The following is a 21,699-nucleotide window of genomic DNA, read 5'->3' as shown; positions in this document are numbered from 1 at the left end:
ATAGCAATGCATGGCCTCTGGGACATGGCCAGCAAGATCTTGCAATTGGTGCTGGAGAAATTACAGGACTCTGTGACTCAAATCACTCAGGACAGCTAGGATGAAGCCAAGTATGCAATTTGGGACGGCCTTGATGCTACTGATTGGTTGGGGAGAGCAGTGGGCACTAATCTTTTTTCCTTTTTTAAGTACTGTAAACCCTTGATGTTCAGATCCGACCGTGAAGAGAAAATAGTTCCAGTTTGACTGCATGATAGGGATGTCGGAATCAGCATCCTGAGGTCATCAGACACCATCCAGTCTTCTGCTTCCAGCACAAATATAACCTGATTTAGGAAATCATTTAGAATTGTTCCTTCTTAAGGAACTATTTCAGAACCCTAAGGTCTAGGATCAGGTGGAGGTGCCATCTTTTCTGGAGACTAGAAAGAACGGTGAGTAGCATCCCTCATCCTGTTCCTGCTCTGGAACCAACTGCACTACGCCCTTGAGGAACAATGATTGAACTTCTTGTTGGAGGACCTGCAGATGGTCTGGCCGGTGTACATTTGGGGGAAAGGAGGGGGTGCTTGTTGGAAGGGTAGGGTATACCCTCTCTCCACTGTTTGCAAAACACAAAGGTCTGAAGTAATAGCCCTCCAAGCTTAAGGAAAAAATGGTGCCCGTCTTCCAATGGCCTGTGCATGGTTAGATAAGATAGAACTAGGGCTGCTTCCCTGCAGTGGCTGTAGAAGAGGAAGAAGACGGAGGGAGGCAGGGAGAGGGATAGTGTGTGTTCGGCCTTTGTCTCCTCCTCCATATTGTTTGTAGAGGAGGTTCACCTGTTGCAGCTGTGGTTCTTGATGTGCAAAATGCTAACGGCCCTCATAAGAAAAACCCCTGCTGAAGCCACGAAACTTCAGAAATTGACGGTAGTCTCTGGTTTATGTTTGGAATCAAGGGGATCTTGCCATTGCCTTGCGGTCTTTGAATCTTTCCAGTGCAGAGTCGGCTTTGGCAATGAAGAGTCGGGATTCATCAAACAGGAGATCCATCAGTGTGGTCTGCACATCTTTCAAAAACCTGACATTTTGTAACCAGGCATGATGGCGTAGGGAGCTAGATGGTCCCACAGCTCTTACTACTGAATCATCAGTATCCAGTCCAGACTGTATTACCTAGTTCGGGGCACCTTGATGCTCCCCAATCAGCTCTGTTAAGTGTGCTTACAGGTCGTTTAAAAGAGTGGAAACAACTGCCTGTGTGCAATTCATCGAGCAGGTACATATCTACCAAGAAGACAGGTGGCATTAATAGATTTGAGTGCCATTCTCCCAACCAAATGTGTTTTTGGGGCAAACTGTTTTATCTTCTTTGATTCCCTGTTGGCTGGAGTAGAGGGAATATAACCTGGTGTCAGCTTAGAGGAGCAAGACGCTAGCCTACTAGGCTCTCCAGAAATGGGTGAGCTGATAAGAAGCCAGTAAGAACAATCAATACATGGTCACATGGTGCTCAGAGGTGTGAATGTTCAAAAAGCTGTGGTCTAATAAAAAAATCATAATAATAATGAAGCCCACAAGGGCTAACAGCCATAAATACAACTAAAGCGGCGCATCATCCACATATAGTTATTAGCAATTAGCTCTTGAAGATTCGGACACCGTCAGTTCCTGCGTTCCTCTCTAAAAGTTCGCCTTTAGACCCTAGCAGGGCAGAAGCTGGAATGGCATAGTCCACAAACTATTGAGCGCTGTAGGATCTGCCCCTGTACTCTCACTATTACGAATTCATCTCCACAGCCTTGTAGTCTAAGGACGCCACTGCATGCTCTGCATCAGTTATGCGACCCTCAGGATACCATTCTTGCCTCAATGTGGTTTATAGAATGGACATCATCAAGCTTTCTCCTTGTTACAGAGTGGGCTTCAAAGGTGCAACCGCTTCAAAGTCGATTCCCTGGGATTTTTTCTGTAAAGACTGTCTTAAGGCTTAACGAATAAGTTTCACGTCAGCAGCCTTGATGTGCTCTCCTTAGGCAGAATCCTAAAATACAACTAGGTGTTCACGTCCACTATACCACAGCATCAAATGTATCCAGCACCACAGTATGATGGCCAGAGGTCAGAAACCAACCCGCCCACCTACTCCTCTTGACATTGTTGCCTTCACAGGGCAAGCACATATCAAGTCAACGGTTCCAATCAAGAGGCCTCAGAGCAGCTTCCATTGCCTCCAAATCCCCTTTCCAATCATCAGCAAAGTCCAGCTTACACACGAAGTGCATCTCTCAGCCTCTCTCTGACCCAAGGATAGAGCCACACCAGAGTTAACTCCTCTCAGCTAGCTAGCTCTGCCCCTTCATCACCTATAATAAAGATAGCCAATTCCACAACAAATGTTTCATGCGTTTAGGGATTACAAATTTAAAGCAAAAATACCTTTACACCTTCTTTTCAATAGGTTGCTTATACCTGTTTATGTAAGATTTTAAGCAGCCCTGGTGTGAGACCGGTATCCGTTTTCTGAGTTGCTACTGGCATTTCGACCCTCTCTTTCACAGGAAGCGGTTCTCCTCTTGACAAAGCATTGAAATACCTGCATACACACAAACAAATCGATTTTTGTTTTATTCATATAATGATATATAAAATGTTATATCTCACCAACCACCTCCATTCGGTCCTAAAAGCGATGGTGTACGCTTGTGTGTGAGAAACTGGTATTGCAAACCATTGCTTCCCAGTGCAAACTGAAGAAACAGACACTCTCCAGCAGATACTGCACAACAAAATGTAATCCAAATTAAGGGTATGGCGTAAAACCACCCGGCACGATTCGCTTCCGCCTTTGTCACGGGTAACAGGATAGACAAATAATAACAGATTATTAAGTGCTCCATACAAGTGATAGAAATAAAGAACAGAGGGCCATATGTAGCATCCCAAATTGCGATCGCAAATACCAAAATTTGCATTTTGGCTCAGTGGTCTATATGAAAGCAAAACTGCCTTGCAAAATAAGGAATCGCTAAATTTGCGATTCCTTATTTTGAGATTTCATTTAAGGATTCGCAAATTGCGATTCCTTATTGCAATGTAAGACGCACAGAAAAAGTGCAATTTAGCCTTAACGAATCGCAAATGACCACCAACTTCAAGTTGGTGGTAATTTGCGATTTCTTTGAAAAATTCACTTTTTTTGCATTTTTTAAAGTGCCATGTGGCGCATATACATCCCCTTAGGACATGTATGTGTGCCACGTGTGCACACATGTACATTTCAGGCGTGCAACAGGGTTTCCTTTTGATACCCTGGCACCCTTGAAATTGCGTTCTCAATTTGCAATTCTCTAATTGAGAATCGCAAATTGAGAATGTCTTCCCATTCATTCCTTTGGGCCTCTAGGCAGATAGGAATGAATGGGGAGGTATTCCTTAATTGCAAATTTCAATTTGTGATTCGGAATTAAGGAATATGTAGGATTTGCAAAATTAATCGCAAATCCTACATACATAGCGTTTTGCGATTCTCAAATAGCGAATCTCTAAAAATCGCTATTTGAGAATCACAAAAACAAAGTTTCATACATATGGCCCAGAGTGCCTCGCCACTCCTTAAAAATCTGAATATGGCCACAATCATGAATCATGCTATTTTCACTTAACGTAAATGATAAAATGCAAGTGCAATAACTATCAATGTAAGAATGGATAGAAGACTGAACATATACATCAAACTGACATCAGTAAACCAAAGTATGTTGCAATATAATGTCAGTCTAAATTCCCTGCGTCAAAAATAAGATATACAGACGACTGGCACTGTCCCATGTTGTGCTTCTCCTGTCATGGATCATGTTGAAGTTTCATTCTGGTAATGGAATATTGCGGGTTTAGCAAATACGTTGCATTAAATGCCACTGAATGGAAGAATTGTATGGAAAAAACGCAGATCATATACATACAGGAAACCTGGATGATTGGTGACATTGATGTGGAAAGCTCTTTATCCATTATGACCCCCGCAACTCCTTCCACCACAGGCAGAGCTAAGAGTGGCCTTCTTACCTTAACTTCAGTTTTATTTCCATCTAAAGTTTTTCTTAAAAGGTGTTTGTGGGCTCACTGTATTATCAGTTTGCATTCATTTCCATAGAGGCCAACCTTTACATTTTAGTTTAACACTATTAAAATAATAAATTCGATACAAGCTGCGCAGAGGCAGTTCATGATCTGGAAGAAGATCTAGATGCCTTTCTTAAGACTAGCTCTAGTGAAAGTTTAACACCTTGCCTGCGGCGCCGATTCTCCCCCAGTGCTGAACATTCCATTCGCGGGTGTGGTCATGACGGAACGGTTCAGTCATGAGCACAGCGCGACCGATGCTCATGACGGAACCGTTCCGTCATGAGCATCGAAGGGGTTAAGGATGTGTGCAGGGGATTTTTAACTCTACTAAATGTCCTCACCCCACAAAGAGTGACAAATTGAGTGAGGGAAATTTTAAATCTTTTAAAACATTGCCTGTTGGAGCAACATGAATGAAATGTCCTATTTTAGAGTTAAAATGTTATTATTATTTATAATTTTATATGTTTTTATTGACTTTATGTTATGGTTTATGTGATTTAAACCAAATAAAGATTTATGACGATGATGATGATGAAGAAAGGGAAAAACTGGAAGTTGTGAAATTTTATCCATATTTAGGAAAAATATTCTCGAACAGGTGTTCTGCTAGCAGACATATGGACCATTGTAAAGGGAAAGCAATTTCACAAGCCTCGGCTATTAATCGCCTGTATTTGCAATGTGGGAAAAGATCCCACATCATTTCGGTTTACTAAATAAAAATCCCGCCGACTTTGAATTATGCTAGTGAAACAGTAGATGAGTGCAAATGGGCCAAATTTGAGAAGGTGGAAGGAAAGATTTGGCGCCAAATATGTAATTTGAATTATACTGCACCAATCGCGGCACTTAGGCTCAAATTTGGTCTTCCCTCGACATACGTGCTATCAATGGCGGCCTGTTTAAGGTGGTGTAATGCTTTGATAAATGGCCCCGATAATTTATTGAGGGCAGCAGTACACAGGGAAATATTTGGAAATATGTTGGGGAAAAGAGCTATTTTTAGAAATTACATAAAGGCCTTAAGTATGTTCGGTTTAGATAAGGAAGGGGCAGCAGCTTTATGTAAAACCTCGTTAAAGCATATAATTAGGAAGTCAATATATGTGGTTTCTCGCAAAAGAGATCTGATATTATTTTCATTGAATGGAAGGATGGACTGCATTGTTGGGAGCTCTATTGTTAAAAACCCCCAGCAGTATGTTCTTTGGAACCTGGAACACGGAGTTCGTAGGGTGATTTTGTTGTTAAGAATGAATTTAATACCCCTAAGAATTGTAGCAGGTGCCTGGGAGGGTATTCCCAAAAATGAAAGATACTGTCCTCTGTGTAATGGTGGTATACAAGATCTGAACCATTTTTTGATTGTGTGTCCTGCACTCCACTCAATACGACGAAGATATTTAAGGACTGCTTTTTTAAAATATAATATCGCAACAGCTGAACAGGCAAGTAATTGTCTATTGTTCCCCCCATCCGAACAGAGGTGTTTTAAAAAATGTCGGTTTTTCAAAGAGTTTTTAAATATTTATTAGGATTGGAATATTTTTAAGTGACTCGAGAGCTCAGATTATCTCGATGATAAATCATCTATACTGCTGATAGGGGAGGGTGGGAAATATTTTTTTAAAGAAATTTCACAGAGCACTTGCACTTTTTGTATGACATGTAAATGGTCTTTTTAATACTTTTGGGTTAGATTATAGCTGCTAGGGGAGTTCTGGTAAAGACTCCTCCAAAGATTGCACAGAGCACTTGCACTTTTGTATGATAAGGTAGTGCCTTCCATTTTCCCTTAATCAAGATTTCAACTGGTAATAATTCTTCTGTGTACCTTTGTTTGACTCAAGAACTTATAATATCTCGATGCTAAATCATCTATACTGCTGCTAGGGGAGGGTGGGAAGCATTTGCCTAAAAAAAATAAAAAAATTGCATAGAGCACTTGCACTTTTTGTAGGGGAGCTCTTAGTAAATTTTTCCCTTTTCCCTAAATCCCGATCTTAACTGTTATTAACTCTCCTGTGTGCCTTTTTTCTAAAATTAGGTTTCCCTGACAGCCCATAGTGTGTTTTAACTGAAAGAAGTCTTTTTCCGTCCTGACTCGTGCAGATCCGGTTGCTCCCCTCTGTCCTCCTGGGTATCGTAGCGCTATTCCTACGCTGCTTGTGCTCTGTACATTCTTCCTGCTATATTATCATTGCGCCGCATTGTGTCTTAAACGTGCTCTGACATTAGCGCTGCTTTGCTGCTTAGTTATTCATTGCACTGTGCTCAATTTCATAGCGCCGCTTTATACTTTTAATGTGCTGTGTTCATAGCGCTACTTTGTGACCCCTCACAGCGTCCACCACTCAGCCATTTCATTTGTAAATTCACTGTTTTAGCAATAGCGCTCCACTGCTCGCCCCAACCTCTCCCTGCGTTAAGTTGTTGTTATTGTTGCAGCCATTTGCTTGTTGTGACGTCCAAGCCCGTCCCTCCAATCACGCTCCCGCCTCCCAGCTGAGCCTGCCTCGTACCCTCCCCTCCCACTATCCACTTATGACAGAAGCATTTGCGCGCAGCGTTCACGCGCAGCGACCGCGTCCCATTCGCGCCGAAGGTGCGCCAAAGGTAAGCCCGTCTACGCCCGTCCGCGCCTGGACCGCGCCCAGCGCCAGACCCCCTGGCCCTCGTACCACCCACCCCACCCGCATTACATACGACGCTACCACCCTCTTAGCCCTAAACCCCGGCCGTCCCCCCAACTGCGTACAAGCCACTCCTAGACACACCCATGGACCCTTCTCTTGCAACTCCTGCAAGTTCGACGGCACCAAGACCAACTCCTCATCCACAAACACAAAACAGATATCTGACACCAACCACCTACAATGCATCCTGCTCAACACCCGCTCAGTCCACAGGCACGCCATCGACCTCTGGAATCTACTAGACACCATCTCTCCGGACGTCGCCTTCCTAACAGAAACATGGATGAACGCCTCATCAGCCCCAGACATCACCATTGCCATCCCGGAATGCTACAAGATCATCCGTAAGGACCGCACCGACCAAACTGGAGGAGGCATCGCTATCGTCCATAAGAATTCCATCCGCATCTCAACCAGCTCAGACGTCAACCTTGCCAGCGCCGAACACCTTCACTTCCAGATCCACAGCGACCCCAAGACCACACTCAGAGGCACCCTCCTCTACCGACCTCCAGGACCCCGTGCACAATTCAGTGACAACATCACTGATTTTATCACCCCACACGCCCTCGCCTCCGAGGAATACATTCTACTGGGAGACCTCAACTTTCACCTGGAAAAGAGCAATGACAGCAACGCCGCCACCCTTCTGGACAACCTCGCTAACCTCGGACTCAAACAACTTGTCACTACCCCCACCCACATTGCAGGTCACACACTCGACCCTATCTTCACCTCCAGCAAACATGTCTCCTTCAGTCACACCACAGCTCTCCATTGGACGGACCACAGCTGCGTTCACTTTATCTACAATAAGACCACAACCCACAACCATCCTCAAACTACTCTGCGAAGAAACTGTAACAAAATCACCATCGACCAGATCTCCTCATCGCTTCTCCAAAACCCCCCTGCCCACTCCTCAAACCCTGACCAAGCAGCCATTAACCTCACCCAATGGCTATCCAACAGCGCCGACATCCTAGCACCTTTGAAAAAACGTCAAATCAAACTAGGCAGCAAAAACGCCCCCTGGTTCAACGATGATCTTAAGAAATCTAAGAAACTCTGTCGTTCCCTCGAGAAGGCCTGGAAAAAAGACCCAAACACCAGCACCAAGGACGCCTTCAAAAACGCCACCCGCATACACCACCAACTTGGTATTGGTATTGGTATTGTGGTATATTTGTATAGCGCAAACCTGTCACCCCAAGGGCATCCTGGCGCTTTGAACGATGAACCAGCAAATTCAGCGACTTAACCTGTCCTGGGGAAAAGGTAGGTTTTTAACGCCTTCCTGAAGGCTAAGAGATCCTCAAGACTCCTTAGGGATATCGGCAGGGAGTTCCAGAGTTTGGCCGCCGCTGCTCTGAACGATCGGCCACCCATCCTCACTCTCTGGAAACGCGGTACTACAAGTAGCCTGGATGAAGAGGAGCGTAAAGCTCGGGGTGGAAGGTACCAGGCGAACATTTTCCGCAAGGGGACCGGACCCAGGCCATGGATAGCCCTGAACACAATGCACGCTGCTTTGTAGCGAACGCGTAGATGGACCGGCAGCCAATGGAGTTCCTGTAGCGCTGCCGTAGATGAGCTGTGGTAGGGGCGGGAGAGGGCGAGTTTGGCAGGCATGTTTTGCACTCTTTGGAGCTTGCCCAGTAGTGTTACCGGGGCCTCCAAAAGTAGTGCGTTACAATAGTCGAGTCGACTTAGGATGGTGCTCCGCACTACTTCGGGTCTGGCTTGCTCAGGGAGGAGGGGCAAAACTTTGCGCAGCATGCGGATCAGCATCATGCACGTTGAGGTGGTCTTATTTACGTGCAGATCTAGCTGTAAGTTGGGCCCAAAAATGACACCCAAATTGCGTGCCGATTGTGCAGCTGACACCGTCTCTGAGAATGACGAGGGCCAGAAGTCGTCTGGGAGATCTCGGGGAACTCGGTTGTTGGAACAATACAGGACCTCTGTCTTAGTTCCATTAAACTGCAACAAGTTCAATCGGAGCCATTCCGCTGTAGCCTGCATGCACCGGTGAAAGGTTTCCAATGGGACTGCATCCTGTCCCTCCAGTGAAAAGACCAGCTGGGTATCGTCCGCATAATTAAATGCGGAGATCCCAAATGATTTAATAAGCTGGACCAGAGGGCGGAGGTAAATATTAAAGAGTATAGGGCTGATGGCAGAGCCCTGGGGTACTCCTTGTCCTACTCTCCGCTCCTCTGAGCTGAAGGGAGGGAGCGATACCCGTTGCTGACGGTTGTCCAGATAAGAAATCAGCCAGTCCCTGGCCTTATCTTTGACCCCGCACTCTTCCAGCCTCATGATCAAGGTAGGATGGCTGACCGTGTCAAACGCGGCCGACATGTCGAGCAGCACCAGAAAGGCTGCCCGACCACTGTCGACTCGCGCCCGCAGATTGTCTAACACGGTCACTAACGCGGATTCCGTCCCATGAGCTGGGCGAAAACCGAATTGCGTCTCATCCAACCAGGTGTTACCTTCTAAGAAGCCAGACAGAGTGCGGGTGACCAATTTTTCCATGATTTTAACTGGAAAAGGAAGCAGGGAAATTGGCCGGTAGTTGGAGAGGCAAGCGGGGTCAAGCGTAGATTTTTTTAAGAGCGGAGATACCACTGCCTTCTTCCAGCAGTCCGGTACAGTCCCCGTTTCACACGACTGGCAGCAGATGGAGTGCAAAGGCTGGAAGAGTTCCTCCTGAAACACCCTCCAAAGTTTTGGAAGGAGAGGATCAAGAGGCGAGCCAGATGAGATCGTAAGAGCCAGGCTGCCAAACTCCTCCAAGGAGGGTAGGGGAAAGCTGCTCAGCTGGGGTCGACTGGACTCTATCGCCGGAGCTCCCAGGCTGAGGGCATGGTCCTCTGGTCGGGGTCGACTGGAAGGCATGGCCGGAGCTTCCAAACAGAGGTGAGAAACCCTCTGCAGGGGTCGACTGGCCATCGCCTCCGGAGCTCCCAAACCAGTGGTGGAATTGACTGGGTCCTGCAGACCCTCCAGGATTTTGCAGATTTTCTCCTCGAAGGCATCAGCAAGTGAATCACAAAGAGCTTGCGATGTGGGGACGGTATTGGCCACACACGTAGGGTGGGCGAGGTCCCTGACGATCTTAAAGAGGGCCTGTGCCTTGTTTGGGGCCTGATTCAAGGTGGATTCAAGATAGGCCGCTTTAGCCATCTTGATCTGTGCCTTATATTTTTGTAAAGCGGTTCGGTCTGCCAAGAAAGCCGCATTCAAAGATCGACTAGACAACAACGCCCACAACAGCAAGGAGTTATTCAACATCGTCAAAGAGTTTACCAACCCCACTGCCAACTCCAATGACATCACCCCCTCCCAAGCCCTCTGCGACTCCCTAGCTTCATTCTTCCACAACAAAATCGCAGTCATCCATAACAGCTTCGACAACCAACCCGGAGACCAACCCACCCATCCTTCTGCCACACCTTCACCCCCCCTGAACATCCTTAATGACTGGAACACAATCTCCACTGAGGACACCATCCGCCTGATGAACTCCATCCACTCAGGATCCCCCACAGACCCATGCCCTCACCACATCTTCAACAAAGCAGACTCCATCATAGCACCACACCTCCGAGACGTCATCAACTGCTCCCTCAACTCCGCCACCTTCCCGGAAAGCTGGAAACACGCCGAACTCAGCGCCCTTCTGAAAAAACCCACAGCTGACCCCACCGAACTCAAAAACTACCGCCCCATCTCGCTCCTTCCATTCCCGGCCAAAGTCATCGAGAAAGCTGTCAACAACCAGCTCGCCGCCTTCCTCGAAACCAACAAATCCCTCGACTCCTCACAGTCCGGCTTCCGAGCCAAACACAGCACTGAGACCGCCCTCATCGCAGCAACAGACGACATTCGAACTCTACTGGACAATGGAGACACAGTCGCCCTCATCCTCCTCGACCTCTCCGCAGCCTTAGACACAGTCTGTCATAGCACCCTATTACAGCGCCTCAATAACATCGGAATCCAAGGAAAAGCACTGGAATAGATCACATCGTTCCTCACCGGAAGAACCCAGAGAGTCCGCCTCCGACCATTCAAGTCAGAGGCCACTGAAGTCATCTGCGGCGTGCCACAAGGATCTTCACTCAGCCCCACCCTCTTCAACGTATACATGAGCCCCCTCGCGGCCATCGCACGCCAACACAACCTCAACATCATCTCCTACGCTGACGACACTCAACTGATCCTATCACTCACCAGAGACCCTAACACTGCCAAAACCAACCTACATGAAGGAATGAAAGAAGTAGCCGAGTGGATGAAGCACAGCCGTCTGAAACTGAACTCAGACAAAACAGAAGTCCTTATCCTGGGTACCTCCCCCTCCGCCTGGGATTACTCTTGGTGGCCAGAGGCCCTTGGAAAAGCACCCATCCCGACGGACCACGCAGGTAACCTGGGCGTCATCCTGGACTCCTTACTCTCTATGAACAGACAAGTCAACGCCGTTTCATCATCTTGCTTCAACATTCTTCGCATGCTCAAAAAAACATTTCGCTGGATCCCCACCGAAACTAGAAAAACGGTCACCCACGCACTGGTCACGAGTCGCCTGGACTACGGAAACACCCTATACGCCGGTACCACCGCAAAACTCCAGAAAAAACTCCAACGCATCCAGAACGCTTCAGCCAGACTCATACTAGACATCCCGCGTAAAGACCACATCTCTGGTCACCTGAAAAACCTCCACTGGCTCCCCGTCAATAAGAGGATTACTTTCCGCCTCCTAACCCACGCGCACAAAGCACTTTACGAACTTGGACCCGAATGCCTCAACTCACGTCTTTCCTTCTACACCCCCTCCCACCAGCTACGATCCTCCAACCAAGCCCTTGCCACTGTACCTCGCATCAACAAAACCACCATGGGAGGTAGATCCTTCTCCTACCTGGCAGCTAAAACCTGGAACTCACTTCCCACTTACCTTCGCCTCACTCAGAACCACCTAGCATTCAGAAAACAACTTAAAACTTGGATATTCGACAAGTAATTCCCCTCCTTTCTTCAAGCGCCTTGAGACCCTCTGGGTATGTAGCGCGCTATATAAATCATTTGACATTTGACATTTGACATTTGCATTGTTATGATATTGCCCAGTGTATAGCTTAGTCTACTGAAGGAAAAAGTGTTCTCTTTTAATTGTCGGTATCTTAGTATAAAATTGTACCTGTATTTTTATTTCGCATTCTTGTATGTAATGAATGTTTTATTTATGTATTTTATGTGGAATTCTTCGGAATTCTAAATCATAATAAAAAGTAATTGAATTGAATTGATGATGAAGATATACGATCAAAGCGTGATCACATGATTGATCAACAAGGTTGTATCAGGTCTGTCATCATTATCATCGAATTGGTAAATCAGCAAAAAGTCATACAGAAAAACGTAATGCTTTGAAATAAATGACGATGCTTTGAAATAAAAGTAAACCTAGGCAACATATATTGCATTAGTGCTCAGCGGTGTGTATATTAAAAAAGCGGTGTCTCATTAGAAACATCATAATAATATTAAAGCCCACGTGGGCTAACAATCATAAATACAACTAAAGCAGTGCCTCATCCCCATAGGTCTGTTGAACAATCCAGTATAGGGAAAATATGTTTACATTCTGAGTAAACACCCCGATCAAAATCAAGAAAAACTTCAGAAAAATATTAGAAATAAAGCCCAAGTGGGACACTTAATATAACTGATAGATGGAAAAAGCAAGAAAAATATATTCTTAGCTTTTGCGTTTCAAAAGAAGCACAAAAATCAGTGGCATGAGCGCATATATGTTCAACTTCATCATGAATTGCACTGGGGGAATACAATATGACATCAAAATGGGATGTTTGAAAGAAACCTGAGGCTAAACTATTATTCTCCGAGACGACAATCCGAATAACTCAAATAATAACAATGTGTCTCTCAAACAAAAAATTTAAAAATTGAGGAAACTGTCAAAACAGGAGTTCAATCAATTCTGGGATGTGTTGTTGCTTCAGAAATCCATAGACTTTGAAGTAAACCAAGAACTCTGAGCATATTTACCATTCCATCATATGAAAACATGGCCCCAAATATATTGCATGTGTGGGAAATTAATTCTGATAATTGCCCAAAAGGGATGTTACCAATCCTAGTTAAATTTGCATAGAAGTACATGGACTGTTTGTTGTTGAAGACTAAGACATTAATGGAGGACTTAGGAAGCTTGACAGTAAAGGAAATCTTGACAAATTCTTGTAAAACATAAACAAAAGATTAGAAACTTTTGAGGAATAGATTAATTTGAAAAAACAAAGAAAACTTCTCAGAGATTTAGCAGACTATGAAATGGAAATAATCCTCACATTTGGGAAATATGACAACATAAGGAGGGATGACAAACACATTTGTAACCAAATAAGACAAGAGGAATCAATATCGGAGATGAGTTCAGAACAATCTGATGATTGCAATATTTTGGAGGGCAGCACCTCAAGTTCCTCAGAGAGGAACAGTACTTTTTAGGTCTCGCCTCAGACAGCGCATGCGCTGCCTCTACGAGGCATCAAGTAAACAGTATTACTACTGAAACTCCGCCCATTGCATTTGTTTATGTTTTGTCCCTTGCCATTGGTGGAGTCTGGATTTGCTGTACTTATCTTGCTCATTGTTGGCTGGTGGCCTGATACATCACTTCCTTTTTCTTCCATTTCTGGAGGAAGCAGCATCAACCAACTACAGTTAACTTCCGCTGCTGGCTGCAATCTTTTTATTTAGTGACTACTTTTTTCTTTGCTGCTGTGCAATTTCCTCATCTGGCAGCATCCTGACCTTACCAGAGCTGTTTATTTGTTTAATATATTCACAAATAAATCACGCAGCCCATGCCGAGGCTCGAACCCTGTTTTCCTGCTCCACAGTCGGTAGCATTATATGTTGAGCCAAGTCCTCCCACTGTTTGGTTCACTTGGTTTTACACGCTACATTTGCCCGTCTCAACCGTGTTTTTTTTTTAATTGTATCTCTCTCCCTCCACGTGTATTAATACAGTAGGGCTGGCACTGAATTTGTCATATGCACCCACCTGCAACACGTGTATATCATTAGAGAAATCTAGCGACCTAATCATAAAGCCAGCCCCCCCTCCTTCCCGTTTTTAGTCAGAACACCAGTGTCAGGCTTAAAGTTGCCTTTCTTTTTTCCTTTTGAACCAAGTTGATCTCTCAATATCTCCAGTGATTTGGGTGGATAATGTGTCCTCTGCATCCTGTTTTTTCCATGTGGCATAAGTAATGTTGTGCCCAGTAGGGCAGGAGCAGAGTCAGTCTGATTTACCAGTCTTTAATGGATACATGCTGTTTGAAAAGATTCTAAATGGTCCCACGCGGTTCCAGTTTTGCTACACAATCAGGATATCTTGATGTACTTATTTAGGATTTTGTGCAGTGCATAAGAGGTAATTTAAAATATGCAGCGCAAAAAAAAAAATCTTGAGTTTTGTAGTCACGAGGAAAGGCGATGCAAAGATTCAAACTCCATTCTCCAGGGACAAAGTCCGCAGCTGTATTTGTTATGCCACATTTTCTCTCCAATACAATGGGCTTTTTTTGCTTTTTTGTCTCTGCGTCTCTGCAGAGAAAGCACCAAACGTGTAAGAAAGAGGACTATTTAAAGGTCCAATCCGGACAAAAAAAAGCGTATGAAATTTAACAAAGGTAAAACATATTCAGATCGCATGATCCCCACTACACTTTAAATATGGCGGTTAGACTCCTCCCTCACTTTCTAAACAGCAACGCCGAGTGAATGAATTTTTTTATATTTACTATAATAAACCTTTCATTTTAACTTCTTGACTGCTTCCTTATGGACCCAAAGATTGGCTAAAAAGTCTGCGTCCGGTGCTATGAACATGAGAGGGGAGGGGGTCCGAATTTCCAAGGCTGCGTAATTATAGTTTCACATGGTGCCTCTTTCTTTCACCAACAGGCACTCACTGCCCCTTGGACTCGCACATTCAGGTTCTTTTTCATCTCTACTTCCTCCCTTGGTCACACAACAGGAGTAATATTATAATCCTTCACTCCGTCCAAGTTTGCTTGCTATTTTGAACAGCAATTCAAAGGTCTTCATGCACGTCTCTCATTACTAGTGCGGTGGCCACTTCATCCTTACATTACTGGGGCATATTACCAAGCAATAGTGATAATTATCGCTATTGCTTGGTTAGAGACAAAAATTTACCGCTGAGCTGCGGCGATTTTTATCGCAGATAAACCTTGGTATTACCTGGTGCACTAGACTAAGAAACTCTGTCGCTCCCTCGAGAAGGCCTGGAAAAAAGACCCAAACACCAGCACCAAGGACGCCTTCAAAAACGCCACCCGCATACACCACCAACTTGGTATTGTATTGGTATTGGTATTGGTATTGTGGTATATTTGTATAGCGCAAACCTGTCACCCCAAGGGCATCCTGGCGCTTTGAACGATGAACCAGCAAATTCAGCGACTTAACCTGTCCTGGGGAAAAGGTAGGTTTTTAACGCCTTCCTGAAGGCTAAGAGATCCTCAAGACTCCTTAGGGATATCGGCAGGGAGTTCCAGAGTTTGGCCGCCGCTGCTCTGAACGATCGGCCACCCATCCTCACTCTCTGGAAACGCGGTACTACAAGTAGCCTGGATGAAGAGGAGCGTAAAGCTCGGGGTGGAAGGTACCAGGCGAACATTTTCCGCAAGGGGACCGGACCCAGGCCATGGATAGCCCTGAACACAATGCACGCTGCTTTGTAGCGAACGCGTAGATGGACCGGCAGCCAATGGAGTTCCTGTAGCGCTGCCGTAGATGAGCTGTGGTAGGGGCGGGAGAGGGCGAGTTTGGCAGGCATGTTTTGCACTCTTTGGAGCTTGCCCAGTAGTGTTACCGGGGCCTCCAAAAGTAGTGCGTTACAATAGTCGAGTCGACTTAGGATGGTGCTCCGCACTACTTCGGGTCTGGCTTGCTCAGGGAGGAGGGGCAAAACTTTGCGCAGCATGCGGATCAGCATCATGCACGTTGAGGTGGTCTTATTTACGTGCAGATCTAGCTGTAAGTTGGGCCCAAAAATGACACCCAAATTGCGCGCCGATTGTGCAGCTGACACCGTCTCTGAGAATGACGAGGGCCAGAAGTCGTCTGGGAGATCTCGGGGAACTCGGTTGTTGGAACAATACAGGACCTCTGTCTTAGTTCCATTAAACTGCAACAAGTTCAATCTGAGCCATTCCGCTGTAGCCTGCATGCACCGGTGAAAGGTTTCCAATGGGACTGCATCCTGTCCCTCCAGTGAAAAGACCAGCTGGGTATCGTCCGCATAATTAAATGCGGAGATCCCAAATGATTTAATAAGCTGGACCAGAGGGCGGAGGTAAATATTAAAGAGTATAGGGCTGATGGCAGAGCCCTGGGGTACTCCTTGTCCTACTCTCCGCTCCTCTGAGCTGAAGGGAGGGAGCGATACCCGTTGCTGACGGTTGTCCAGATAAGAAATCAGCCAGTCCCTGGCCTTATCTTTGACCCCGCACTCTTCCAGCCTCATGATCAAGGTAGGATGGCTGACCGTGTCAAACGCGGCCGACATGTCGAGCAGCACCAGAAAGGCTGCCCGACCACTGTCGACTCGCGCCCGCAGATTGTCTAACACGGTCACTAACGCGGATTCCGTCCCATGAGCTGGGCGAAAACCGAATTGCGTCTCATCCAACCAGGTGTTACCTTCTAAGAAGCCAGACAGAGTGCGGGTGACCAATTTTTCCATGATTTTAACTGGAAAAGGAAGCAGGGAAATTGGCCGGTAGTTGGAGAGGCAAGCGGGGTCAAGTGTAGATTTTTTTAAGAGCGGAGATACCACTGCCTTCTTCCAGCAGTCCGGTACAGTCCCCGTTTCACACGACTGGCAGCAGATGGAGTGCAAAGGCTGGAAGAGTTCCTCCTGAAACACCCTCCAAAGTTTTGGAGGGAGAGGATCAAGAGGCGAGCCAGATGAGATCGTAAGAGCCAGGCTGCCAAACTCCTCCAAGGAGGGGAGGGGAAAGCTGCTCAGCTGGGGTCGACTGGACTCTATCGCCGGAGCTCCCAGGCTGAGGGCATGGTCCTCTGGTCGGGGTCGACTGGAAGGCAAGGCCGGAGCTTCCAAACAGAGGTGAGAAACCCTCTGCAGGGGTCGACTGGCCATCGCCTCCGGAGCTCCCAAACCAGTGGTGGAATTGACTGGGTCCTGCAGACCCTCCAGGATTTTGCAGATTTTCTCCTCGAAGGCATCAGCAAGTGAATCACAAAGAGCTTGCGATGTGGGGACGGTATTGGCCACACACGTAGGGTGGGTGAGGTCCCTGACGATCTTAAAGAGGGCCTGTGCCTTGTTTTGGGCCTGATTCAAGGTGGATTCAAGATAGGCCGCTTTAGCCATCTTGATCTGTGCCTAATATTTTTGTAAAGCGGTCCGGTCTGCCAAGAAAGCCGCATTCAAAGATCGACTAGACAACAACGCCCACAACAGCAAGGAGTTATTCAACATCGTCAAAGAGTTTACCAACCCCACGGCCAACTCCAATGACATCACCCCCTCCCAAGCCCTCTGCGACTCCCTAGCTTCATTCTTCCACAACAAAATCGCAGTCATCCATAACAGCTTCGACAACCAACCCGGAGACCAACCCACCCATCCTTCTGCCACACCTTCACCCCCCCTGAACATCCTTAATGACTGGAACACAATCTCCACTGAGGACACCATCCGCCTGATGAACTCCATCCACTCAGGATCCCCCACAGACCCATGCCCTCACCACATCTTCAACAAAGCAGACTCCATCATAGCACCACACCTCCGAGACGTCATCAACTGCTCCCTCAACTCCGCCACCTTCCCGGAAAGCTGGAAACACGCCGAACTCAGCGCCCTTCTGAAAAAACCCACAGCTGACCCCACCGAACTCAAAAACTACCGCCCCATCTCGCTCCTTCCATTCCCGGCCAAAGTCATCGAGAAAGCTGTCAACAACCAGCTCGCCGCCTTCCTCGAAACCAACAAATCCCTCGACTCCTCACAGTCCGGCTTCCGAGCCAAACACAGCACTGAGACCGCCCTCATCGCAGCAACAGACGACATTCGAACTCTACTGGACAATGGAGACACAGTCGCCCTCATCCTCCTCGACCTCTCCGCAGCCTTCGACACAGTCTGTCATAGCACCCTATTACAGCGCCTCAATAACATCGGAATCCAAGGAAAAGCACTGGAATGGATCACATCGTTCCTCACCGGAAGAACCCAGAGAGTCCGCCTCCCACCATTCAAGTCAGAGGCCACTGAAGTCATCTGCGGCGTGCCACAAGGATCTTCACTCAGCCCCACCCTCTTCAACGTATACATGAGCCCCCTCGCGGCCATCGCACGCCAACACAACCTCAACATCATCTCCTACGCTGACGACACTCAACTGATCCTATCACTCACCAGAGACCCTAACACTGCCAAAACCAACCTACATGAAGGAATGAAAGAAGTAGCCGAGTGGATGAAGCACAGCCGTCTGAAACTGAACTCAGACAAAACAGAAGTCCTTATCCTGGGTACCTCCCCCTCCGCCTGGGATTACTCTTGGTGGCCAGAGGCCCTTGGAAAAGCACCCATCCCGACGGACCACGCAGGTAACCTGGGCGTCATCCTGGACTCCTTACTCTTGTATGTAATGAATGTTTTATTTATGTATTTTATGTGGAATTCTTCGGAATTCTAAATCATAATAAAAAGTAATTGAATTGAATTGATGATGAAGATATACGATCAAAGCGTGATCACATGATTGATCAACAAGGTTGTATCAGGTCTGTCATCATTATCATCGAATTGGTAAATCAGCAAAAAGTCATACAGAAAAACGTAATGCTTTGAAATAAATGACGATGCTTTGAAATAAAAGTAAACCTAGGCAACATATATTGCATTAGTGCTCAGCGGTGTGTATATTAAAAAAGCGGTGTCTCATTAGAAACATCATAATAATATTAAAGCCCACGTGGGCTAACAATCATAAATACAACTAAAGCAGTGCCTCATCCCCATAGGTCTGTTGAACAATCCAGTATAGGGAAAATATGTTTACATTCTGAGTAAACACCCCGATCAAAATCAAGAAAAACTTCAGAAAAATATTAGAAATAAAGCCCAAGTGGGACACTTAATATAACTGATAGATGGAAAAAGCAAGAAAAATATATTCTTAGCTTTTGCGTTTCAAAAGAAGCACAAAAATCAGTGGCATGAGCGCATATATGTTCAACTTCATCATGAATTGCACTGGGGGAATACAATATGACATCAAAATGGGATGTTTGAAAGAAACCTGAGGCTAAACTATTATTCTCCGAGACGACAATCAGAATAACTCAAATAATAACAATGTGTCTCTCAAACAAAAAATTTAAAAATTGAGGAAACTGTCAAAACAGGAGTTCAATCAATTCTGGGATGTGTTGTTGCTTCAGAAATCCATAGACTTTGAAGTAAACCAAGAACTCTGAGCATATTTACCATTCCATCATATGAAAACATGGCCCCAAATATATTGCATGTGTGGGAAATTAATTCTGATAATTGCCCAAAAGGGATGTTACCAATCCTAGTTAAATTTGCATAGAAGTACATGGACTGTTTGTTGTTGAAGACTAAGACATTAATGGAGGACTTAGGAAGCTTGACAGTAAAGGAAATCTTGACAAATTCTTGTAAAACATAAACAAAAGATTAGAAACTTTTGAGGAATAGATTAATTTGAAAAAACAAAGAAAACTTCTCAGAGATTTAGCAGACTATGAAATGGAAATAATCCTCACATTTGGGAAATATGACAACATAAGGAGGGATGACAAACACATTTGTAACCAAATAAGACAAGAGGAATCAATATCGGAGATGAGTTCAGAACAATCTGATGATTGCAATATTTTGGAGGGCAGCACCTCAAGTTCCTCAGAGAGGAACAGTACTTTTTAGGTCTCGCCTCAGACAGCGCATGCGCTGCCTCTACGAGGCATCAAGTAAACAGTATTACTACTGAAACTCCGCCCATTGCATTTGTTTATGTTTTGTCCCTTGCCATTGGTGGAGTCTGGATTTGCTGTACTTATCTTGCTCATTGTTGGCTGGTGGCCTGATACATCACTTCCTTTTTCTTCCATTTCTGGAGGAAGCAGCATCAACCAACTACAGTTAACTTCCGCTGCTGGCTGCAATCTTTTTATTTAGTGACTACTTTTTTCTTTGCTGCTGTGCAATTTCCTCATCTGGCAGCATCCTGACCTTACCAGAGCTGTTTATTTGTTTAATATATTCACAAATAAATCACGCAGCCCATGCCGAGGCTCGAACCCTGTTTTCCTGCTCCACAGTCGGTAGCATTATATGTTGAGCCAAGTCCTCCCACTGTTTGGTTCACTTGGTTTTACACGCTACATTTGCCCGTCTCAACCGTGTTTTTTTTTTAATTGTATCTCTCTCCCTCCACGTGTATTAATACAGTAGGGCTGGCACTGAATTTGTCATATGCACCCACCTGCAACACGTGTATATCATTAGAGAAATCTAGCGACCTAATCATAAAGCCAGCCCCCCCTCCTTCCCGTTTTTAGTCAGAACACCAGTGTCAGGCTTAAAGTTGCCTTTCTTTTTTCCTTTTGAACCAAGTTGATGGCTCAATATCTCCAGTGATTTGGGTGGATAATGTGTCCTCTGCATCCTGTTTTTTCCATGTGGCATAAGTAATGTTGTGCCCAGTAGGGCAGGAGCAGAGTCAGTCTGATTTACCAGTCTTTAATGGATACATGCTGTTTGAAAAGATTCTAAATGGTCCCACGCGGTTCCAGTTTTGCTACACAATCAGGATATCTTGATGTACTTATTTAGGATTTTGTGCAGTGCATAAGAGGTAATTTAAAATATGCAGCGCAAAAAAAAAAATCTTGAGTTTTGTAGTCACGAGGAAAGGCGATGCAAAGATTCAAACTCCATTCTCCAGGGACAAAGTCCGCAGCTGTATTTGTTATGCCACATTTTCTCTCCAATACAATGGGCTTTTTTTGCTTTTTTGTCTCTGCGTCTCTGCAGAGAAAGCACCAAACGTGTAAGAAAGAGGACTATTTAAAGGTCCAATCCGGACAAAAAAAAGCGTATGAAATTTAACAAAGGTAAAACATATTCAGATCGCATGATCCCCACTACACTTTAAATATGGCGGTTAGACTCCTCCCTCACTTTCTAAACAGCAACGCCGAGTGAATGAATTTTTTTATATTTACTATAATAAACCTTTCATTTTAACTTCTTGACTGCTTCCTTATGGACCCAAAGATTGGCTAAAAAGTCTGCGTCCGGTGCTATGAACATGAGAGGGGAGGGGGTCCGAATTTCCAAGGCTGCGTAATTATAGTTTCACATGGTGCCTCTTTCTTTCACCAACAGGCACTCACTGCCCCTTGGACTCGCACATTCAGGTTCTTTTTCATCTCTACTTCCTCCCTTGGTCACACAACAGGAGTAATATTATAATCCTTCACTCCGTCCAAGTTTGCTTGCTATTTTGAACAGCAATTCAAAGGTCTTCATGCACGTCTCTCATTACTAGTGCGGTGGCCACTTCATCCTTACATTACTGGGGCATATTACCAAGCAATAGTGATAATTATCGCTATTGCTTGGTTAGAGACAAAAATTTACCGCTGAGCTGCGGCGATTTTTATCGCAGATAAACCTTGGTATTACCAAGGTTTATCGCAAATGCGATAGAAATCGGCCGCAATGCATGAATATCGCTGAAAAGTCCGCAATA

At 45.5% G+C, this 21,699-nt stretch overlaps 1 protein-coding gene across 1 annotated transcript in view; it reads right to left on the bottom strand.

Annotated features, from left to right (window-relative positions):
- ROPN1L (rhophilin associated tail protein 1 like) overlaps window positions 1-21,699 on the bottom strand; it is a 245,683-nt gene that overhangs the window by 172,832 nt on the left and 51,152 nt on the right. Inside the window, exon 2 of the mRNA XM_086965295.1 lies at window positions 2,454-2,577. Coding sequence (XP_086821421.1) covers window positions 2,454-2,577 — 124 coding nt within the window. The remainder of the gene's footprint in view (window positions 1-2,453; window positions 2,578-21,699) is intronic.

Source organism: Lissotriton vulgaris, chromosome 4_1 (assembly GCF_964263255.1).
Source record: "Lissotriton vulgaris chromosome 4_1, aLisVul1.2, whole genome shotgun sequence".
Classification (NCBI taxonomy): Eukaryota; Metazoa; Chordata; class Amphibia; order Caudata; family Salamandridae; genus Lissotriton; species Lissotriton vulgaris.
Note: the sequence above shows the minus strand (reverse complement) of the source record. Positions and strands in the feature narration are given on the sequence as shown.